The following is a 16,805-nucleotide window of genomic DNA, read 5'->3' as shown; positions in this document are numbered from 1 at the left end:
GGTTCTTGTCGTGATTAATTCGATGATTGTAATTTGGGATTTGGGTTGTTCCACTTAAAGGCAGCGAGTGGTGGTTTTTAATGTCGTTAGTACCGGGTTTCGAAATATATTGGTTTAAACATCACTCGATGTAGACCTGTTAGGGATCTGTTGAAGGAAACCTCAGCATTGCGTAACTTTGAGAGTAGGGATATAAGAGTCTTTCTGATTTCATTTGAGATTGTGGTTGAACAAATGAGTGGCCAGTGTGACATGGGTTTTGTTCATCCGAACAACGCAGTTTTGTAGAAGTAAGGTATTTGTATCACTGTCAAAGGCGGTATCTGATTAGTATGAGGACTTAAATAAAGCCATCTGAACTGCATGTGCAAGAGGCCGACAGACAACATTTCAGGAATTTCAGTAGGCGCCCTAGTCATACCTATATTGAGTTTGAAAGGATCAAACAAAGTAATTTTGATAAGTGAATTGGGGCTTAAAAATTAGGTCAACCATGTGATGCTCTGAGAGAGATAATTATTTTTCAAGGATTTCAAAAAGTGATTTGCAGAAGTAATATGGACCAAGTGGAAGATCAGAGTTAAAAGAACAAGATTAGCAGCTGGAGTGGCTGATGAATATGAATTAGTTCATATATCAAAGTTTGGCTTCCAGCAACAACTTCACTTCTTGTCGGATAGACATTTGGGATACCAAAATTCCTCACGTCGAAAGAGGAAAGAAGGTCTTGATGCAAATTATAACATTAGCTTACCACAGGGTAAAAAGGAAAGCCACGAAGTGTAGGGAGCAGTTAAAAGGCTCCGGTGCTTTCACTACAATAAGTTAGGTCACATAAATTCACAAAAACATCTGGGAAGACAGATGTACGAAAACATTTTGGTTGGTGAATTTTGAGAAACAAAGAACAAAGAACAAAGACATTTTATAGCCCAGGAAAAGGTCCTTTGGCCCCCCAAGCCTGATCCGATCCAAATATGCTGTCTAAACCTGTCGGTCAATTCCTAAGCATCTGTTTCCCTCTACACCCCACCTACTCATGCATTCATCCCGATGCATCTGAAATAAATCTACCGTGGCTCCCACTACTAACTCTGCTGGCAACGCGTTCCAAACGCCCACCATTCTCTGTTTGAATGACTTCTACCCCTTACCTTGAAGCGTGACCTCTCGTTATTGAATACTTCACCCTGGGAAAAAGCTTGTCTCGACCCCCTCTGTCTATAAAGTGGTAATGGAAAGGACAGTTGAAGTTGAAATGCTGCAAAGGAGTGGACAATATGGTGGTCAGTTGTTTAATGAGGAAGTGCCATAATTCTGCAAATGTATTCAATGTGGTCATTGATTCGAGTGATGTGGTTGCCGGCGCGGTATTCTTGCAAGATGATGCCGAGAAGACAATAAGAACTTTCAATATTTCTCTCGTTAACTGAACATTCATCAACAGAAATATTACACAACTGAAAAAGAGACATTAAGCTCGATATTGGTTTGAGAGCAGTTCGATATTTATTTTGCTAGAAATGTGCCTGAAACCCGTCAAACATACTGATCATGACCCATTAATATTTTGGAGAAATTTAAGAACAAAAATTGCAGACTGTTGAAATGGACCCTCTTATTGCAGCTATTCAATTTGAAAGGTACACATGTGGGAGAGCGAGAAAGAATAATTGTCGATGCATTGTGAAGAATATGATCAAGAAAAGAACTGTTCAGTGACAGAAGTAAACAAACAGAAATAAATGCTGTCGAATAGTCAAAGTAATGCGTCGTTATTGTCGTGTACCAGCAGAGAAAGATGAAGGGTTTTAAATGAAGCAATCTTTGTGTATGGATGTTTCTTTACTAAAGGGGGCTGGTGTGAAGAAGCTGTCATTTGAAAAAGTTATTTTGTCCTTTCTGTTTTTCAAGAGATGATGTAATTTTACTGATGGCAGGGGCGTGGTCATGTCTCCCAGGACAGTTTTTTTTTATATGCTATGCTTTGATTGTGACACTGAGAAGCTGCAGCATTGGAGAAAAATTCCAACCTTCAGTAGTTGCTTCTTGGCTGACTTTTCTTTCTGAAATCGCTACTGCTTGTAATAATCTGTGTTTGATTTTACCGTTTGTCAAGGGGTGTGTTAATCGTATGTTACTGGAATTAGAACAGCTTTTTGGGTTATTTGGTCTGTTGTGACAGTCAAGTTTCCAATAGTTATGTTAACCTAAATTTTGTTTTCAATATAGTCCATTCCGTAAGAAAATATTCTTATGGTGAGCCTATGAGTCCGGAAGAAGTGTCAAAAACTTGAGAAACCGTCTCTTTCACATGTGGCTGCCATCAAAATATAAAACAGCCTGCCAACAGCATGACTGAACAAGCTTGGGCATCGTGATAACACACATGACACAATTGTTGAGTTGCACATCCATGTTGCTGTATGTAGGTTTACTAAACTGTTGAAGTCACATGAAGTTATTCAGCCGGGCTCAGTATTTATGCCAATTTGTATTTAGCTTGGAGAAGTATTTAAAAGCATCTTTCAATTCACCTCTGAATTTAGCCTGTGTGACTGCGTAAATACAGGTATTCGTGCATGAACTTAAGAGTTGTAGCATGTACCCGCTTTCCTGCAGAATAAATTTGTGGTCATTGGGATTGGAACCTATCGAGTCGCTATCACCAGAAATTTGCACAAGTAGAAAATGTACAATATACGTTAGCCACAACAAGGTGAAACTTCCGGAGATGGCAAAGAGTAAAACGATGGACTTTCTCCTGCTCTCCATTTCTGCGTCACGTTTATTAATTTCATTGCTGTGGGATCGGAGTCTCCTGCGTGCTCTACTAGCAACTATAATGTGTCGGACTGTCAATGCATTAAAGAGCAAAATAAGGAGGAACGGGAGACATGGAGTCTGAATGCGGTCAAAAGTGTCAAACAATCTCCATGCAACCGAAGTGTAAAAGTTATGTTTTATGTTGCAGTACCAGCCTTTGCTATCAAGAATATATAAGGGCTCGTATATGAAGTAAAGCGGAACGTTAATCAAACAGCATAGCACACACACAATTCCGATAACGACAGGTGCTACTTTTTCTGTGCAGTCCTTCTTTTTCTGCTCCTGGGAGCAAATGGTCAGAAACCGATCAAAGGTGAAAACGACAGTCAACCAGACAGAACAATTTCGGGAACAGTAGATGAGAAGAATTATCAGACGACATCCTGTTGTGGTGTTCAGCAAACTTGCTGGAAAATAAATTGCCAGAAGCCGACTTAAAATCACTGCAACAATAATAACAACGAAATCTGTTGCTGCCATGGTTACAAGGTACTGAGTGATGCATCTTGAGAGACCACATCTTCCTCGGGACAGTATCACTATGGTCACCAGGTTGGCTGCAAGAAATAGAGAGTGAGAGAACACGAGTGAGTGTGAGAGGGAGAGACAGGGAGAGCCAAGACTTACAGAGACATAGAGAGACAGAGACTTAAATACAGACAGAAGAACTGAAAAAGAATGAACATTGTCACTTTGGCGATGAGATGACAACGGATTTGCAACAGTTACGTTGGATTCGACTTAGAAAATTAGTATTTTCCTATTAACAAGAATGTCTGCCACAAATCATAATTGAACATACATTATAAAGTATATGAGAATCTTTACATTTCGATCTTTCCTATTCTATATAAATATAAGGGATTGAAATCCATTTCAAAACCAAATGGATAGAGTAACAATGCTAAAGTGGCAACAAAAACATTTTCAGGCACATCTGAATATTGTAAACAACGATAATAACCTTACCAACAAGAAATAATCCTCTTCAGCTGATACATTCACGATGTTTTCCTGTAGCTAGAATGGTTGGTATTAATTTATCATTGCATAAAGTTCAATATCATACACAGTTCATTTTGTTCTGAGACAAACCACTTTGAATACTAATGGGAGTTTCACGTGCCATTCAACTACCAGCATTTTGACATCTCAAAAATGATAACAATGAACGTGCTTCAAAATCTCAGTTCCTAAATCACCATATATGGTGCAGTGCAGTCGGTTTGAAGTGCAATGCCTACTGCATGTAAACACTTCAAACAACAACCTTGACTGAATATCAGGAAAACAACGTTGATCACTTGATCAATCATTATTCACTCCCTCCAGCAGTAGTAGAAAATAAAGGTTGTTATTATCACCTACAAGACTCACTGCAAAAATTCACAAATATCCGTGAATCAGAACCCTCTTAACCAATAGTCCGTACCTGAAGGAATGGCAAGTACACCAGATCATTGTGAATCTCAGCATCTGCAAGGTCACTTTCAATTTTCTCATCACTCTGACTTGGAAATTTATTGCCTCACCTTCAGTGCAGCCATGTCACTAGCCTGGAACAACTTCCCGAACTACATTTCGGTGTACTTGCATAAAATGCGCTACAGTTGCTCAAAACGACAACATAGCCAACACTTTCTGAAAGGAATCTACGGTAGTGTAATATGTGCTAAGCCAGCCAACTGTGCACATATTCCAGGAAAGTACAGTAAACAAAGGTTTGAAATGGAAATTGTCCATGAAGGACTTCTTAAATTACATTTAGCAGATGTGAGTGCTAACATGTCTGAAATAACCAGGTTGTGAATGTAAAAGAAAACCCTCGAAACTAGAATGAAAGCCATTGGTTGCAATTGTTCTCTGTCTCGGTCAATCAGCTAACTTTAGATTTGAATACATGACCAAAAAAAATAGTTGTATTCCGATGTGCTACTGATTAAATAAGACGTTCATGGACAGCCATAGAATATAATAAATACACAGCGATTCTCAGAACACGTGTTTAAACATCAGTATACCAAGTATTTTAATTCTCATAATTTACCTGGAACTCTGAAAGCTGCAAGTGCAGAGTAATAAAGGACAAATATTGGCGATTTTGCAGGAGCATGCATTTTCAATAAGAACAATGAATTGTTAGCCTCTGGCTTCTGAAATAAAGATTTCGATCCGCCTATTTATACTTAATGCAAACCACGAGAGACACAATTATTTCGGATCACCCTTTTCTAACTGGTCCAGTCCTTACACAAAAAAACGAATGCAGCCATTTTCATACTAATGATAACGAATGCAAGAGTCCGTGTTTAAAAAGAAAATAAACAAGTCAGTATGCGAGACAAGTTAGTTTCAGTGATTACACATGTAACAGAAGGAAATCATGTGCTGTTAATAGATTTTAACCTTTCAAACTGTTATAACCACAGCTAATAATAGCATAAACCAAATTCCAGATGGAAACCTAGGTTGATAAGTAAAATGTACAATTCTGATATTGGTTGCTGTGATGGTTTTGAAAGAAATGCAAACGAGACTTCAGGGCACACTAAAACGGGTGGGTAGACAGATAGAAGTCTTTCTGATGAAGGACGCTGGTCGAAACGTTCGATTTTCCTGCTCCTCGGATGCTGTCTAAAACTGCTGTGCTTTTTCCACCAACACACTCTCAACTCTGATCTCCAGTATCTGCAGACCTCACTGCCTTCCATACAGAAGTCATTGTCCACGTTGGCAAAAATGACATATGTAGGGATACTTGCATTGACAATTCAGAGAGGTAGTTCAAAGAAAAAGGAACTCTCTGGTAGTAATCTCAGGATTACTTTCCCTACTTCGTGCTCCCCAGGCGAGGAAACGAGACGTCGTTTATTGACCACGTGGCGAATAAGCCGGTTGTGTGTGTTAGAGGTGGCTAGCTTAAGGTAAATGGCCGATTGGGATTTCTTCCAGAGAACATAGAGTCAAGGAGACGCCCAGCAAGGTAACAGACCCTTTGGTCCCACTCGTCCATGCCAACCAGGTATCCTAAATTAATCTAGCCGAATTTGCCTTTACTTGGAAAATATCACGACAAAATCTCTTCCTATTCATGTACACACCCAGATGTTTTTTTCAAAGATGGTAATTGTACTAGCTTCCGCCACTTCCTCTGGCAGCTCTTCCCATACATACAGCAGCCTTTTGGTGAGAAACGTTGCCCCTTAGATCTGTTTTAAATCTCTCCTCGCTCACCTTAAACCTGTGCCTTCTCGTTCTGGATTCAAATAAACCATTGAAAAGACCTGCTTTTTTTTATCCTACACATGCCCTTCATAACTTTATAAATCTCTGTAAGATCACGCCCCAGCCTCCGACGCTCCAAGGAAAACAGCTTCAGACTACTCAGCCTCTTCCTGAAGCTCAACCTGTCCAGTCCTGGCAGCATCCTGGTAAATCTTTTCCGAACACATCCAATTTTCACAAATTGCCATTCCATAGCGTATTGACCTCGGTGAAGATGCTTCTTTGATTACGTTCAAGTGACATGCAAAACAGAACTTTAAATTCAGAAATATTTGGAACATTTCAAGCAAGTAATGCCCTGGAAGCGTCTTCTTATATAGAAATTTGTTCAGTATTCTTTAAATAATCCTTCTTTCCATTTGAACTCAGTGCATTTTTTTTCCCGCTCTTGGTACTTGTACACTTATGTGAAATCAATGAGGCATTCATCAGTATGAATCCAGAAGCAGAAGTCCAAGATTAGACAATTGAATGAGATAAATAATCTAAATATCTTACTGTAAACAGTGCAGCATTGTTAGAGATATCCAAGCAAATATATCAACTGATTGCTCTCACACATGTTTTCTCAATATTTGAAGTCATGCGAAAAGAATAAAAGTTGCTATCTGTATTTAGAGCTAATAGACATGAAGTTTAATCACAAAATGTCGTGTCATAACAAATGTTTCTTTGATATTTCCTGCATGTCGTCCTTACTCTCACTCTTTCTGACTTGACTCCTGCGTCTCTCCAATGAGCCATTGCAATTACTCGATAACCTAATCTTAATTTTTAACAGCATATTGACGTTAGACGAATACAGAGATAAGACTGGATATAGTGTCTATCTAGACAAGTAATTCGAGAGCCGGGTTAGACATGAGTGTTAATTTGACTTCCTTCTGTACTGTGGCATTCTAAGCAGTTTTTCATTGTGCTTTTGTTTATTCTGAACAAACGCTGGGATTTATTTGGTGGAACAGTGTGGAGATAATTTTACATTGTAACTAATCAAATTCTGTATCTGGATTAGGATAATTTGTTTTTGAACAGATTGCAGGAAAGATTTTTTTTCGTGTGATACAATGAGCTGTGTCAACCCTGAAAGTTCTAATGGGAAGAAAGAGGAGAAAAACTTAATTTGTGCCGATCGGCTTTGGGAATTTTCGATTGCATAGTTGGAAACAGTTTTGTTCTGTACGTTATTTGTGTTCAGCATGCATCGAATATTTTCTTGTTGTTGCTTTTTGAGAGTATAAGGAGATCGAAACATGAATACCCAGACTCGCAGATAACCATCACCAAATCTTTACATCATTCAAACTTTCGCCGGATTGGATGGCGATAAATTATATTCGAATGCAAGCAGTTTTACATTTTCATTAATTGATAACAGCCGGGAGAGGGTCTCCTTGTATAGGGAGGATGCAGTGTCGAACATTGCCTTTTGGGAAAGGTGTGCACAGCGGGATGTGGAGTGTATTACTTCTCCCTCCAGTTCAAATGTGATTTGATCTCTACCCACCCCATCACTTTTTTTATTTTACCTCGGCATTCCCAATGGTGGGCTCTCCTTTAGAATGGATCCCTGGTCACCCTACGTAGGTATTAGATTCCTCAGTTCAGTGGGGTGACTCCCACCTGACTGCGTACAGCCAGTGTTCTGTGGGACAAAAAAAGGAATAAAGGCCAGTAGATGAGGGAACAAATAACTTGAGAAATGGCGAAAGTGTCCACGTGAAAAGCCGTGTAAATTGAATCCATTAATGAAATGAAAAGGGGACACCACGCGTTAGGATAAAGTAGAATAAAATGCTTCCCAAGCAATAGAGTTGAGGAAGTTGAAAGCTGTGTAACACCAGATTGCATTGTCTTTCGATAAAGTCATTGCTGATCTCATTATAATATCAAACCCATATTTCCAATCACTTCAACAACTTTTCTCTCCATTGCTTGCGCATAGGTGGCAATTTTGAATGAAGGATGGTTGTTTTTCCCAATAACTAACTCGGGAACATTTGGTAAAATTATCTTTGTTATCTGTACAACTACTCAGTCTAAAATGCAACTTAATGAGTTGAACAAAAAAAGCGAAGTAAGCTGTATGGCCCATTACGTCAGGTTCTACAATTTGATCAGATGAGGGATGGTATGGCTGTGATGGCAATTCCACAATCCTGCCTATCCAGATGCTCATTGATTCGATGACAGATGTCCTGAAGTCGCATTTTTATTTTAAACAGAACAACTTTTGCAACAGTGGAACAGTGATCTGTGAACGATGCACCAAGTTTAAGTGCAATTTCACGATCAAAACATGAGCAACTCTTTGAATCTTGAAAGGTCATGTCATACTTATTGTTGCAAATGATTCCTGTTCTAATTCGTGCTGAAAGTTCCATCTTTTTAGTTATTAATATCACGTGTAGTCGAAGATAGAAATTAAGAAGAAGAGTGAGAATTGACTCATATTGTAATATATGCCGCCATTTTAGGTACCAATTACCATGACAGTAAATAATCTCAAATAAAAAGTAGTTAGAGAAACAAGAATTAAACAGCTAAGTATTCCTTCATAGAACATTAGAAACATAATGAAATCAGTAATAGTTTTCGTTAAAATATCGTAGTTTCAACTCGGATGATAAAGGAATAATTTGAATGTTCAACAGTCCTTGATGACTCCTCTGCCTGTCTCTGTCTGCTGTCTTTTTCTGGACACAGACCCAAACATACCCGTTACTTCTGCTGAAACTGCCATGAAATGCTGAGCGATCAGCTGAGAAACTGTTGCGAGAACAGGCTGAGAGCCACCATGAGCACCTGAAGACCAGCTCGCCAAGAAGCACCAAAACTCCATGCTGAGCGCCACCATGAGCTGCTGAGAGAAAAGGCTGGGAGTGTCATGAGCCGCTGAGAACAGGCTGAGAACGCTATGAGCCGCCGAGACGAGAGGCTGGAGCATCCATGAGCACCTAAAACAACAGACTGAGAACACTATGAGCTGCTGAGAGAGCAAGCAGAGGCTGCCATTACCCGCCAAGTATACGGCCCGGGAACGGCCATGAGCCACCGAGAGAACAGGCGTCAACTGCCATGAGCTGCTGACACATACAGTCTGGACCATCAAGAGCTCCTGAGAGACAGGGCCGGGAGCATCCATGACCTGCTGAGATACCAGGCTGGGACTGGCCATGAGCCACATCAAACCAGGTTGGATCCGACCAGGAGTCACAGGAAAGGACTCGGCATGAGCAGTTGTAAACCAGACTGGGAACCACCACGAGACAAACAGAAACCTGGCTGAGAGCGGCCCAGACAAAAATATGAAACAAAAAAGAAATCAAAATAGCAGAAATAGGAGAAAGAAATAAAATAGGATCATGGAAGCTCCCGTTGGGGCGTCCTGCTCCTCCGTTATTAATCTGGAATATCATTTTGCTTAGGCAGTGAGACTGCTGTGACTGTCACGTTGTGAAGCTAGAAGGAAGAATCCCATCTTTGACTGAGTGACGATTGTGCATGACTGCTAAATATGCTTCGCCTCATCACAATGCCTCATGGATTTCCTGCTTTCATAAACCGGGAATGAGTTCTTTGACCACCACCAGCTGCAGTCATCTGATTTATTTTACTAGTTTGAACTTTCCAAACTCTTCCTCAATTGAAAACTTGCACAAACAAAATTTGGAGAAATGGACTGCTGCAATCGATTGGAATCCAAGAAATACAATAATCACAGATTAATTGAGCGAGAATGTAACGTAATACAAACATTTCTGAGTTTTGCCATCATATCTGTCGGGAGATTTATTGAAAAAATATATGACGGTGAGAGAAAACTTTCAGTGCATTCGAGGCAACACGACACTTCATGTCAAGAAAACTGCGAAGGCTTCTCCTTCTGCCAAACAAAGGCGGCGAAAACAGTACATGAAATGTGTCTCACCTTGTAATGACATTAATGTATTGGGAAAGGTTGCATGTTCTTACTCCTTTTGTTGGCTGCATCAAATTCCGAAACATAATTAATTATCGGTGACACAGCTGATGAATGGTTAGTTAGGGGAAAGCCAAATGTCATTGGCCCCCGGTGTTCGTCCAACAGGTTTATTTGAAACTGCAAGCTTTCTGAGCTCCCGCTTCTTTCTCAGAAATTTAGCTCCCAAAGCTAATGATTTCAATAAACCTGTTGGTCTATAACCTGGTGCTAAGTGATGTTTGACTTTGTCCATCAGAGTCCACCACCAGACGTCCACATATGAAGGGGAAAACGAGAAGATGTCTTGGCGCCAGGAAATGTTAATTTCTTTGTTGCTATTATTAGCCAGTGTTCTATAAATGGATCTTTGATATCGACCTTAACACATGACGCTTGACTGATACGTGCACACGAGGTATTTGTCGAACATTTTCTTTTGTATGTCTCAGGTATGTCGCCTCAAGAAACTCAGAATAGAATCTTAATAGTTATTGCGCTTTTTCTGACATTTTATGCAAGAAACAATCTTGTTCTGCACATGTGCATTTATGTGATTGCTTCTCTTTAAAATAAAACTAGTTTGAACATTCCTGAAGAAGGGCTTATGCCCGAAACGTCGATTCAGCTGTTCCTTGGATGCTGCCTGAACTGCTGCGCTTTTCCAGCAACACATTTTTTGCCGTCTTTGACTATAACCCGGGATCGTGTGATTTTTGTCTTTGTCCACCAGATTCCATCACCGTCACCACCACATATTAAGGGGATAACTGAAAATGTTTCAATACATGGAAATGATTATTTTTATTATTATTATACGACTGCTACATCAATGGAATTTTAATATCGACCGTAACACATGTTGCTTGACAGCTGCGTGCATATGAGTTGTAATCCGAATAGCTTCGCTCGTATTTCTCAGACATGAGGCCCCAAGAATATCAAGACAAAACCGTAAAATGTTGTTGTATTTCTGACGTTTTGAAAAAGAAACAATCTTGGTGTGCACATGTGAATTTACGCAATTAAAAAAAAACAAATCATCTTACTCTTTGGCACTGGTTTCCACAGAGACAATGAGAATACTCCAATTCAGAATTTAAACAGACGTCAATCAACTCCGTTTGAAAAGTAAATCTCTTTGGTTTTGTTTTGCGGTAACGGGCAGAGACTAAACGCTGAGAAACAATTTCTTTACCAGTGGATTCCACGAACATTTAAAACAATGTTGTGGGTTGATTTACCTGCCATTCGTGTGAATTAACAAGCCTGGGAATCGTGATGATGCACATGTAAAAATTGCTGAGCAAGAGATGCATGGTGCTGTCTGTGGGATTCATGAAATGTTCAAGTCACATCAAGTTATTCAGCTGGACTCACTGTTTATTACATTTTGTAATGACCTTGAAGAGGTATTTGAAAGCATCTTTCAATTGACGTCTGAACGTTGTCTGTGCCAGTGCATAAATACACGTATTCGTGCATGAATGTAAGAGTTGTAGCATATATGCACTTGCATGCAGAATAAATTTTGAGTCATTGAGATTGGAACTGATCGACTAGCTGCCGCCTGAAATTTGTACACGGAGAAAATATAAAATATACAAAAGCCATAAAAGGAGGAAAGTGCTTGAAATGAGAAATAATAAAACGATTGACCTTCTCCTGCTCCCCCTTTCAGTGTCACGTTTACTAATTTCATTCTTGTTGGCTCGGGTTCTCCTGTGGACTCCAGTAGCAACTCTAATGTATGTGAGAGCCACTCCATTGAGCAGAAAAATAAGGAGGAACTGGAGACATGCGATTTGAATGCGCTCAAACAATCTCCAATCAACCGATATGTAATAGCTAACTTTATGCTGCAGCATCCGCCTATTTTATCAATTATATACAAGGGCTCATGTATGAGACAAAATAGAATGTTTAACAAACAGCATAGAACACAGAATACTCCTATAACTACAGAAGATACTTTTCCTGTGCTGTATTTCGTTTACAGCTTCTGATAACAAATGGTTATAAATCGATCAAAGGTGAAAGCGACAGTCAACCAGACAGAGCAGTTTCGGGAACAGTAGGTGAGAAGAATGATCAGACAGCATCCTGTTGTCGTGTTCAGTAAACTAGCTGGAATATAAATTCTCAGATACCGACGTAAAATCACTGCAACGACAATAACTCGGACATCGATTGCTGCCATAGATACAAGGTATCGAGTAATGCATCCTGAAAGACCACATCTTCCTCGGGAAAATAGCACTATCATCACCAGATTGGCTATAAGAGACAAAGTGCCAGATAAAATGAGTGTGAGCGGGAGAGAGTCAAACTTTCAAATACAGCGTCACTACGACAGACAAAGGAAATAGGAAAAAATACACTTAATTCAGCAAAATGAAAGCACAGAATTTGTCCTATATATGATGGAGTTAACCAACAAAATCAATCGTTTATTGTTAGAAACGAAAATCGCTTCTTAATAATCGCTCTAGACAAATTCAGGAAAACAAAGTTTTATTAGCAAGTCTGCAGAGTCGGGCACCCTTCTGAGTAAAAGGCGCGCTGAGGCTTACAAAGTTTCTCATTATATACAGTACAAATCCCTCCCCTCCTTGGCTCTAACAAGCCATGAGGTTCACATTCTTAAAAACATCATTGTTCTTCGATTTACACCCTTATCACAAAGTCTGCAACAAATGCCTCCAGACCCTCCCCTCCCTGGCTCTAACGAGCCATGAGGTTCACATTCTTAAAAACATCATTATTCTTTGATTTGCACCCTTATCACAAAGTCTTCAGAGTCTCCAAAGTTGTTTCTCTCACCCTGCAGTATTATCAGTCAAGGACTCATCCTTCCCTGCCTGTGTTAATGGTTTCATCAATCAAGGGCCTGTTTGTTTTTACTCTGCTCACAAATTGTCAGCATTCTGCACAATTTAAACTATTCTACTTTTGAGTATACAAAATGTTTTAGAAAAGAAACAAAAGTTTTGTCTTTTATTATAGATCAGTCTGTGGTCCAGGCACATCTTAAAGTTTAAACCGAAATTACCTCTCACAATTCCACCCTTTTCTTTCTTTAAGATGTGCCTGACCAAGATAGCCCCCCCTCCTCAAGGGCCCGGGAAATCCTTGGTCTTTCGCAGCAACATCACTTTCAGTTCACACGTCCCATGTTGTGGAACCACCACTGCCTGGAGTCGGGAAATATTTTTCTGAATTAAAAACTGAATACAGGGAGTTAGGCAGGGTAATACGAGAAGAAGAATCATGCCCCCCCCCCCAACCACCAGCAACGCCGTGCGCCACCAGCTACCACCTAGGAGACCATCCCACCATCCGATGCCACTAAGAGGACGCCAAGATTGTACTGGCACATGGGCCAATTTCCGAATTTCATCGGAAATTTTCAAAACCGCTTTACCATTATCGTCAATTTCTAGACAGCAGTTAGTCAGGTTAAACTTCCCGTACACACCCCCCCTCCGAGGCCAACAGATAATCCAAGGCAAGTCGGTTTTGATATATAGCAGCCCTCATCTGATCCTGCTGCTTAGCCAGCAACTCCAGGGCCAGGGCAGTCCGGTTAGTAATAACCTCTACGACTGCTTGGAGCCTGATAATTCGATTTAACATATAGATAGGAGTACGATATCCCCATGATCCGTCCTGTGCCCATGTAGCTGGCCCGTAGTATTCAATAATCCGGGCCGGTGGCCACTCATCCCCCCAATCACTGACTTGGATATCCCTTGGTGACCTACGGAGGGAGTCAAAGAGTTTAATCCCCAAATCATCGCCTTCCTCCCGGGGTAATAGGAAGAACGCAGGTTGTATTAGACCCAGGAAGCATACCCCAGCCCATCCCATGGGCAGTTTGGAGTATGCCCGATTACCGCATATCCAAAATAGGCCATCTGGAGCAGGCCCTCCCTGCCTCACAACGTCATCCCACAGCTCCTTTACCCCGGGGACGCCCTCATAAGGACCAGGACCACTGCAATTCCAGTATTCGGACTCCTGACCCAGAGTCTGGACAGGAGTATCCCAGCATCGATTCCCCCGACAACCACCACTCCAGACTCTCATCATGCCATCGGAAGAATCAGAACCTAGTTCGTCAGAGGAGGAATCAGTACGTAATGGAACGCAATTTTTATGACCTCGGTTTGCAATGTACCAAGTAATATCCTCAGGCCACCATACTCGCGTGGTTGCATCCAATATATTCTGACAGGGACTAATCCCTACCTCCACGGTCCCCTTGCCTTCAATACAGAACTGGCCCTCAGGGCTGTTTGTCAGTCTCCACCCCTGGCTTTTTCTGTCGTTGACATGAGTCCAAGTGGTTTGCAGCAATTCCCATATGTCTAAGCTTTGACCAGTCCACGGCCATTGTTCCGACATATGTGGCCCCCCACAAACCCAGCAATTGCTAACATTTAAAACAGTGGCTAATCTAGAGGTGAGATCAATAAACAGGTTTTGTGTAACATCAGGGAGTTCAATTTTTCCTTCTACCTCTTCGTATACGGATGGCACTTTAGGGAGCACGACCGTTCCCTAACGGTCTTGCTCCTTCCCCAACCCCCGATCAGTGATCTGTATCTTGGTCTCCTTGACTCTGTCAACCTGCTCCCTGAGCAACACGGAGGATAGGTCCCACCTTCCAGTTTTGCTAATAGACACCCAGCGGTCATTTATAGGGCATCCACGGATTTTGCCACCGTATCCTTTATTATATACCTGATAATAGGGTCTCCCATCCTCCCAACATTCATGGCGTGCACTCACATCGTAACACCGATCGTCCACATAGGAATGGGACACAAATGATCCCGAGTAGATTCGAATCCCAAGTCTTACTGTAGTTCGACATTTGTCACATCTCCCCTCACCCTCCCCCACATACAGGAGTAAACTGATCAATATCCCCACCAATACAGTCCAAGTAGAGTTCATTATCGCTGTCTTTTCAGTTTGACCACCAACGGCTTGTCCCCTTGCTCGCATGTCCAAGTGCTTTCTCCTTCAGGCGGAACAGGCCCCTTTATCCTCGATGCGTGGACCCACCCTTTCTCTTTCGTCCGAACAGCTGCTTCAGTTGTTAACAGAACCAGGAACGGTCCTTCCCACCGCGGCTGGAGCTTTTCGGCCTTCCAGGTCTTAACAAGTACCCAGTCTCCGGGCTCCACCTTATGCAAGAGGAAGTCGAGCGGCGGAGTGTGAGCCAGGAGACCTTTCCTCCGGAGTTCTCTTGGGCAAATTTGACCTCAGTGGGATCCCTCCTGCGCCACGTGGTGTACCACAGATTGAGGTCACCTTTGATATTGACGCAAATGGCATCTTGAATGTCTCTGCTGTGGACAAGAGCACTGGCAAAGAGAGCAAAATCACCATCACCAATAACAAGGGCAGGTTGAGTAAGGAGGAGATCGAGAGGATGGTGCAGGAAGCGGAGAGGTACAAAGGTCAGGATGATATGCAGCGTGAGAAAATTACAGCCAAGAATTCCCTGGAGTCGTACGCATTTAACATGAAGAGTTCAGTGGAGGAAGAGAAAACGAAAGGCAAGATCAGTGAGGAAGATAAGAACAAAGTCATCGAAAAGTGTAACCAGGCCATCTCCTGGCTGGAGGCAAACCAAACAGCAGAGAAGGAGGACTTTGAGCAGCAGTTGAAAGATTTGAAAAAAAAAATATGCAAGCCCATCATTGCCAAACTTTACCAGGGAGGTATGCCCGAAGGGCCATTCTCAGAACAAGTCAGAAAGGACCCTTCTGGTGGACCAACAATTGAAGAGGTTGATTGAAACTTTTACTCTCTTCAAAGTAATATCATTTTCAGTTAGTCTCTTTTCTCCACCATTCCATCCCCCCACCTCCCTGAAATTGCAACAGTCCTTTAGAATTTCTCGGGGCTTCTGTAAACCCAGTTGATTTGGACATTTGCACAGTTAGGTAAATGATGGCCTACATTTCTGAAGTTTGGGTGTTTGAATGGTAGCAATTAAACGTGTCAATGGTGAATTTTTCTGCAAACTGTTTCCTGTATGTTTTATACATTGAGTAGTTTACACCCTTTTAGCTGCTAATGGAGTTCTTTCTCAGTTTTCTGCACACTACAAGAATGCACCGTATGATTCAGAAATTCAGTCAGTTGTCACTAATCCTGAGAAGTTATTGTTTAGACAGGTTATACTTACAGTTAAGCAAGCCAGCTATCCTTTCTGTCATGTAGTTGGAACAGTGTTCCCTTATAATAAATAGTATACAACAGAGATTCTATTTTCATACAGACCACAAGAAGGTGGTGTTATAACAATTGGCAGCCTTTGCAGACTTAATTTGTATGCAATTATTGGGGAAAGTAATCACAATTAAATATCTTTGGTGGAAAATGCATAACATCCGAGCAGTGGCTATCAATAATACAATTTCTCTCCGTGCACAACCAATTTTCAGATGATGTCCTTTGTGTTCTCCAAAAGCTTGTTTAACCATTTGAATCATTAAGTGGATAGGACCAATTTTCATGCATTGTGTGTCTGTTGCTGTCATAAATGTTTTTTTGTTTGCAGCAAAATTTAAGTTTTTTTTTTGATACCTTCCAGACATTGATTCTCTCACAATCTTTTCCATTTTTATGACTTTTCTTTCAACTCTGTCTGTTTTTTTTTCCCTTGGTTAATCATTCTTTGATATTCCCTTCCTGGAATCGTTTTTCCTCA

At 41.1% G+C, this 16,805-nt stretch overlaps 1 protein-coding gene across 1 annotated transcript; it reads left to right on the top strand.

Annotated features, from left to right (window-relative positions):
* Positions 1 to 9,921: 9,921 nt before the first annotated feature.
* On the top strand, positions 9,922 to 15,887 carry LOC140470518 (heat shock 70 kDa protein-like). The gene is made up of 4 exons (XM_072566621.1): positions 9,922 to 10,025; positions 11,757 to 11,916; positions 12,075 to 12,193; positions 15,257 to 15,887. The coding sequence occupies exons 1-4, from the start codon at positions 9,922 to 9,924 to the stop codon at positions 15,885 to 15,887; spliced, it is 1,014 nt and encodes a 337-aa protein (XP_072422722.1).
* The last annotated feature ends 918 nt before the right edge of the window (positions 15,888 to 16,805 follow it).

The sequence above is a fragment of the Chiloscyllium punctatum genome, chromosome 51 (genome assembly GCF_047496795.1).
Source record: "Chiloscyllium punctatum isolate Juve2018m chromosome 51, sChiPun1.3, whole genome shotgun sequence".
Classification (NCBI taxonomy): Eukaryota; Metazoa; Chordata; class Chondrichthyes; order Orectolobiformes; family Hemiscylliidae; genus Chiloscyllium; species Chiloscyllium punctatum.
Note: the sequence above shows the minus strand (reverse complement) of the source record. Positions and strands in the feature narration are given on the sequence as shown.

What these genes read in the sequence shown, in the direction of transcription:
- LOC140470518 (XM_072566621.1), top strand. Translation starts at nt 9,922, where the DNA reads ATGACGGTGAGAGAAAACTTTCAGTGCATTCGAGGCAACACGACACTT. An exon ending in AAACAAAGGCGGCGAAAACA is followed by an intron (nt 10,026 to 11,756) that starts GTACATGAAATG and finishes TCCCCCTTTCAG; the next exon opens with TGTCACGTTTACTAATTTCA. An exon ending in AATCTCCAATCAACCGATAT is followed by an intron (nt 11,917 to 12,074) that starts GTAATAGCTAAC and finishes TTTCGTTTACAG; the next exon opens with CTTCTGATAACAAATGGTTA.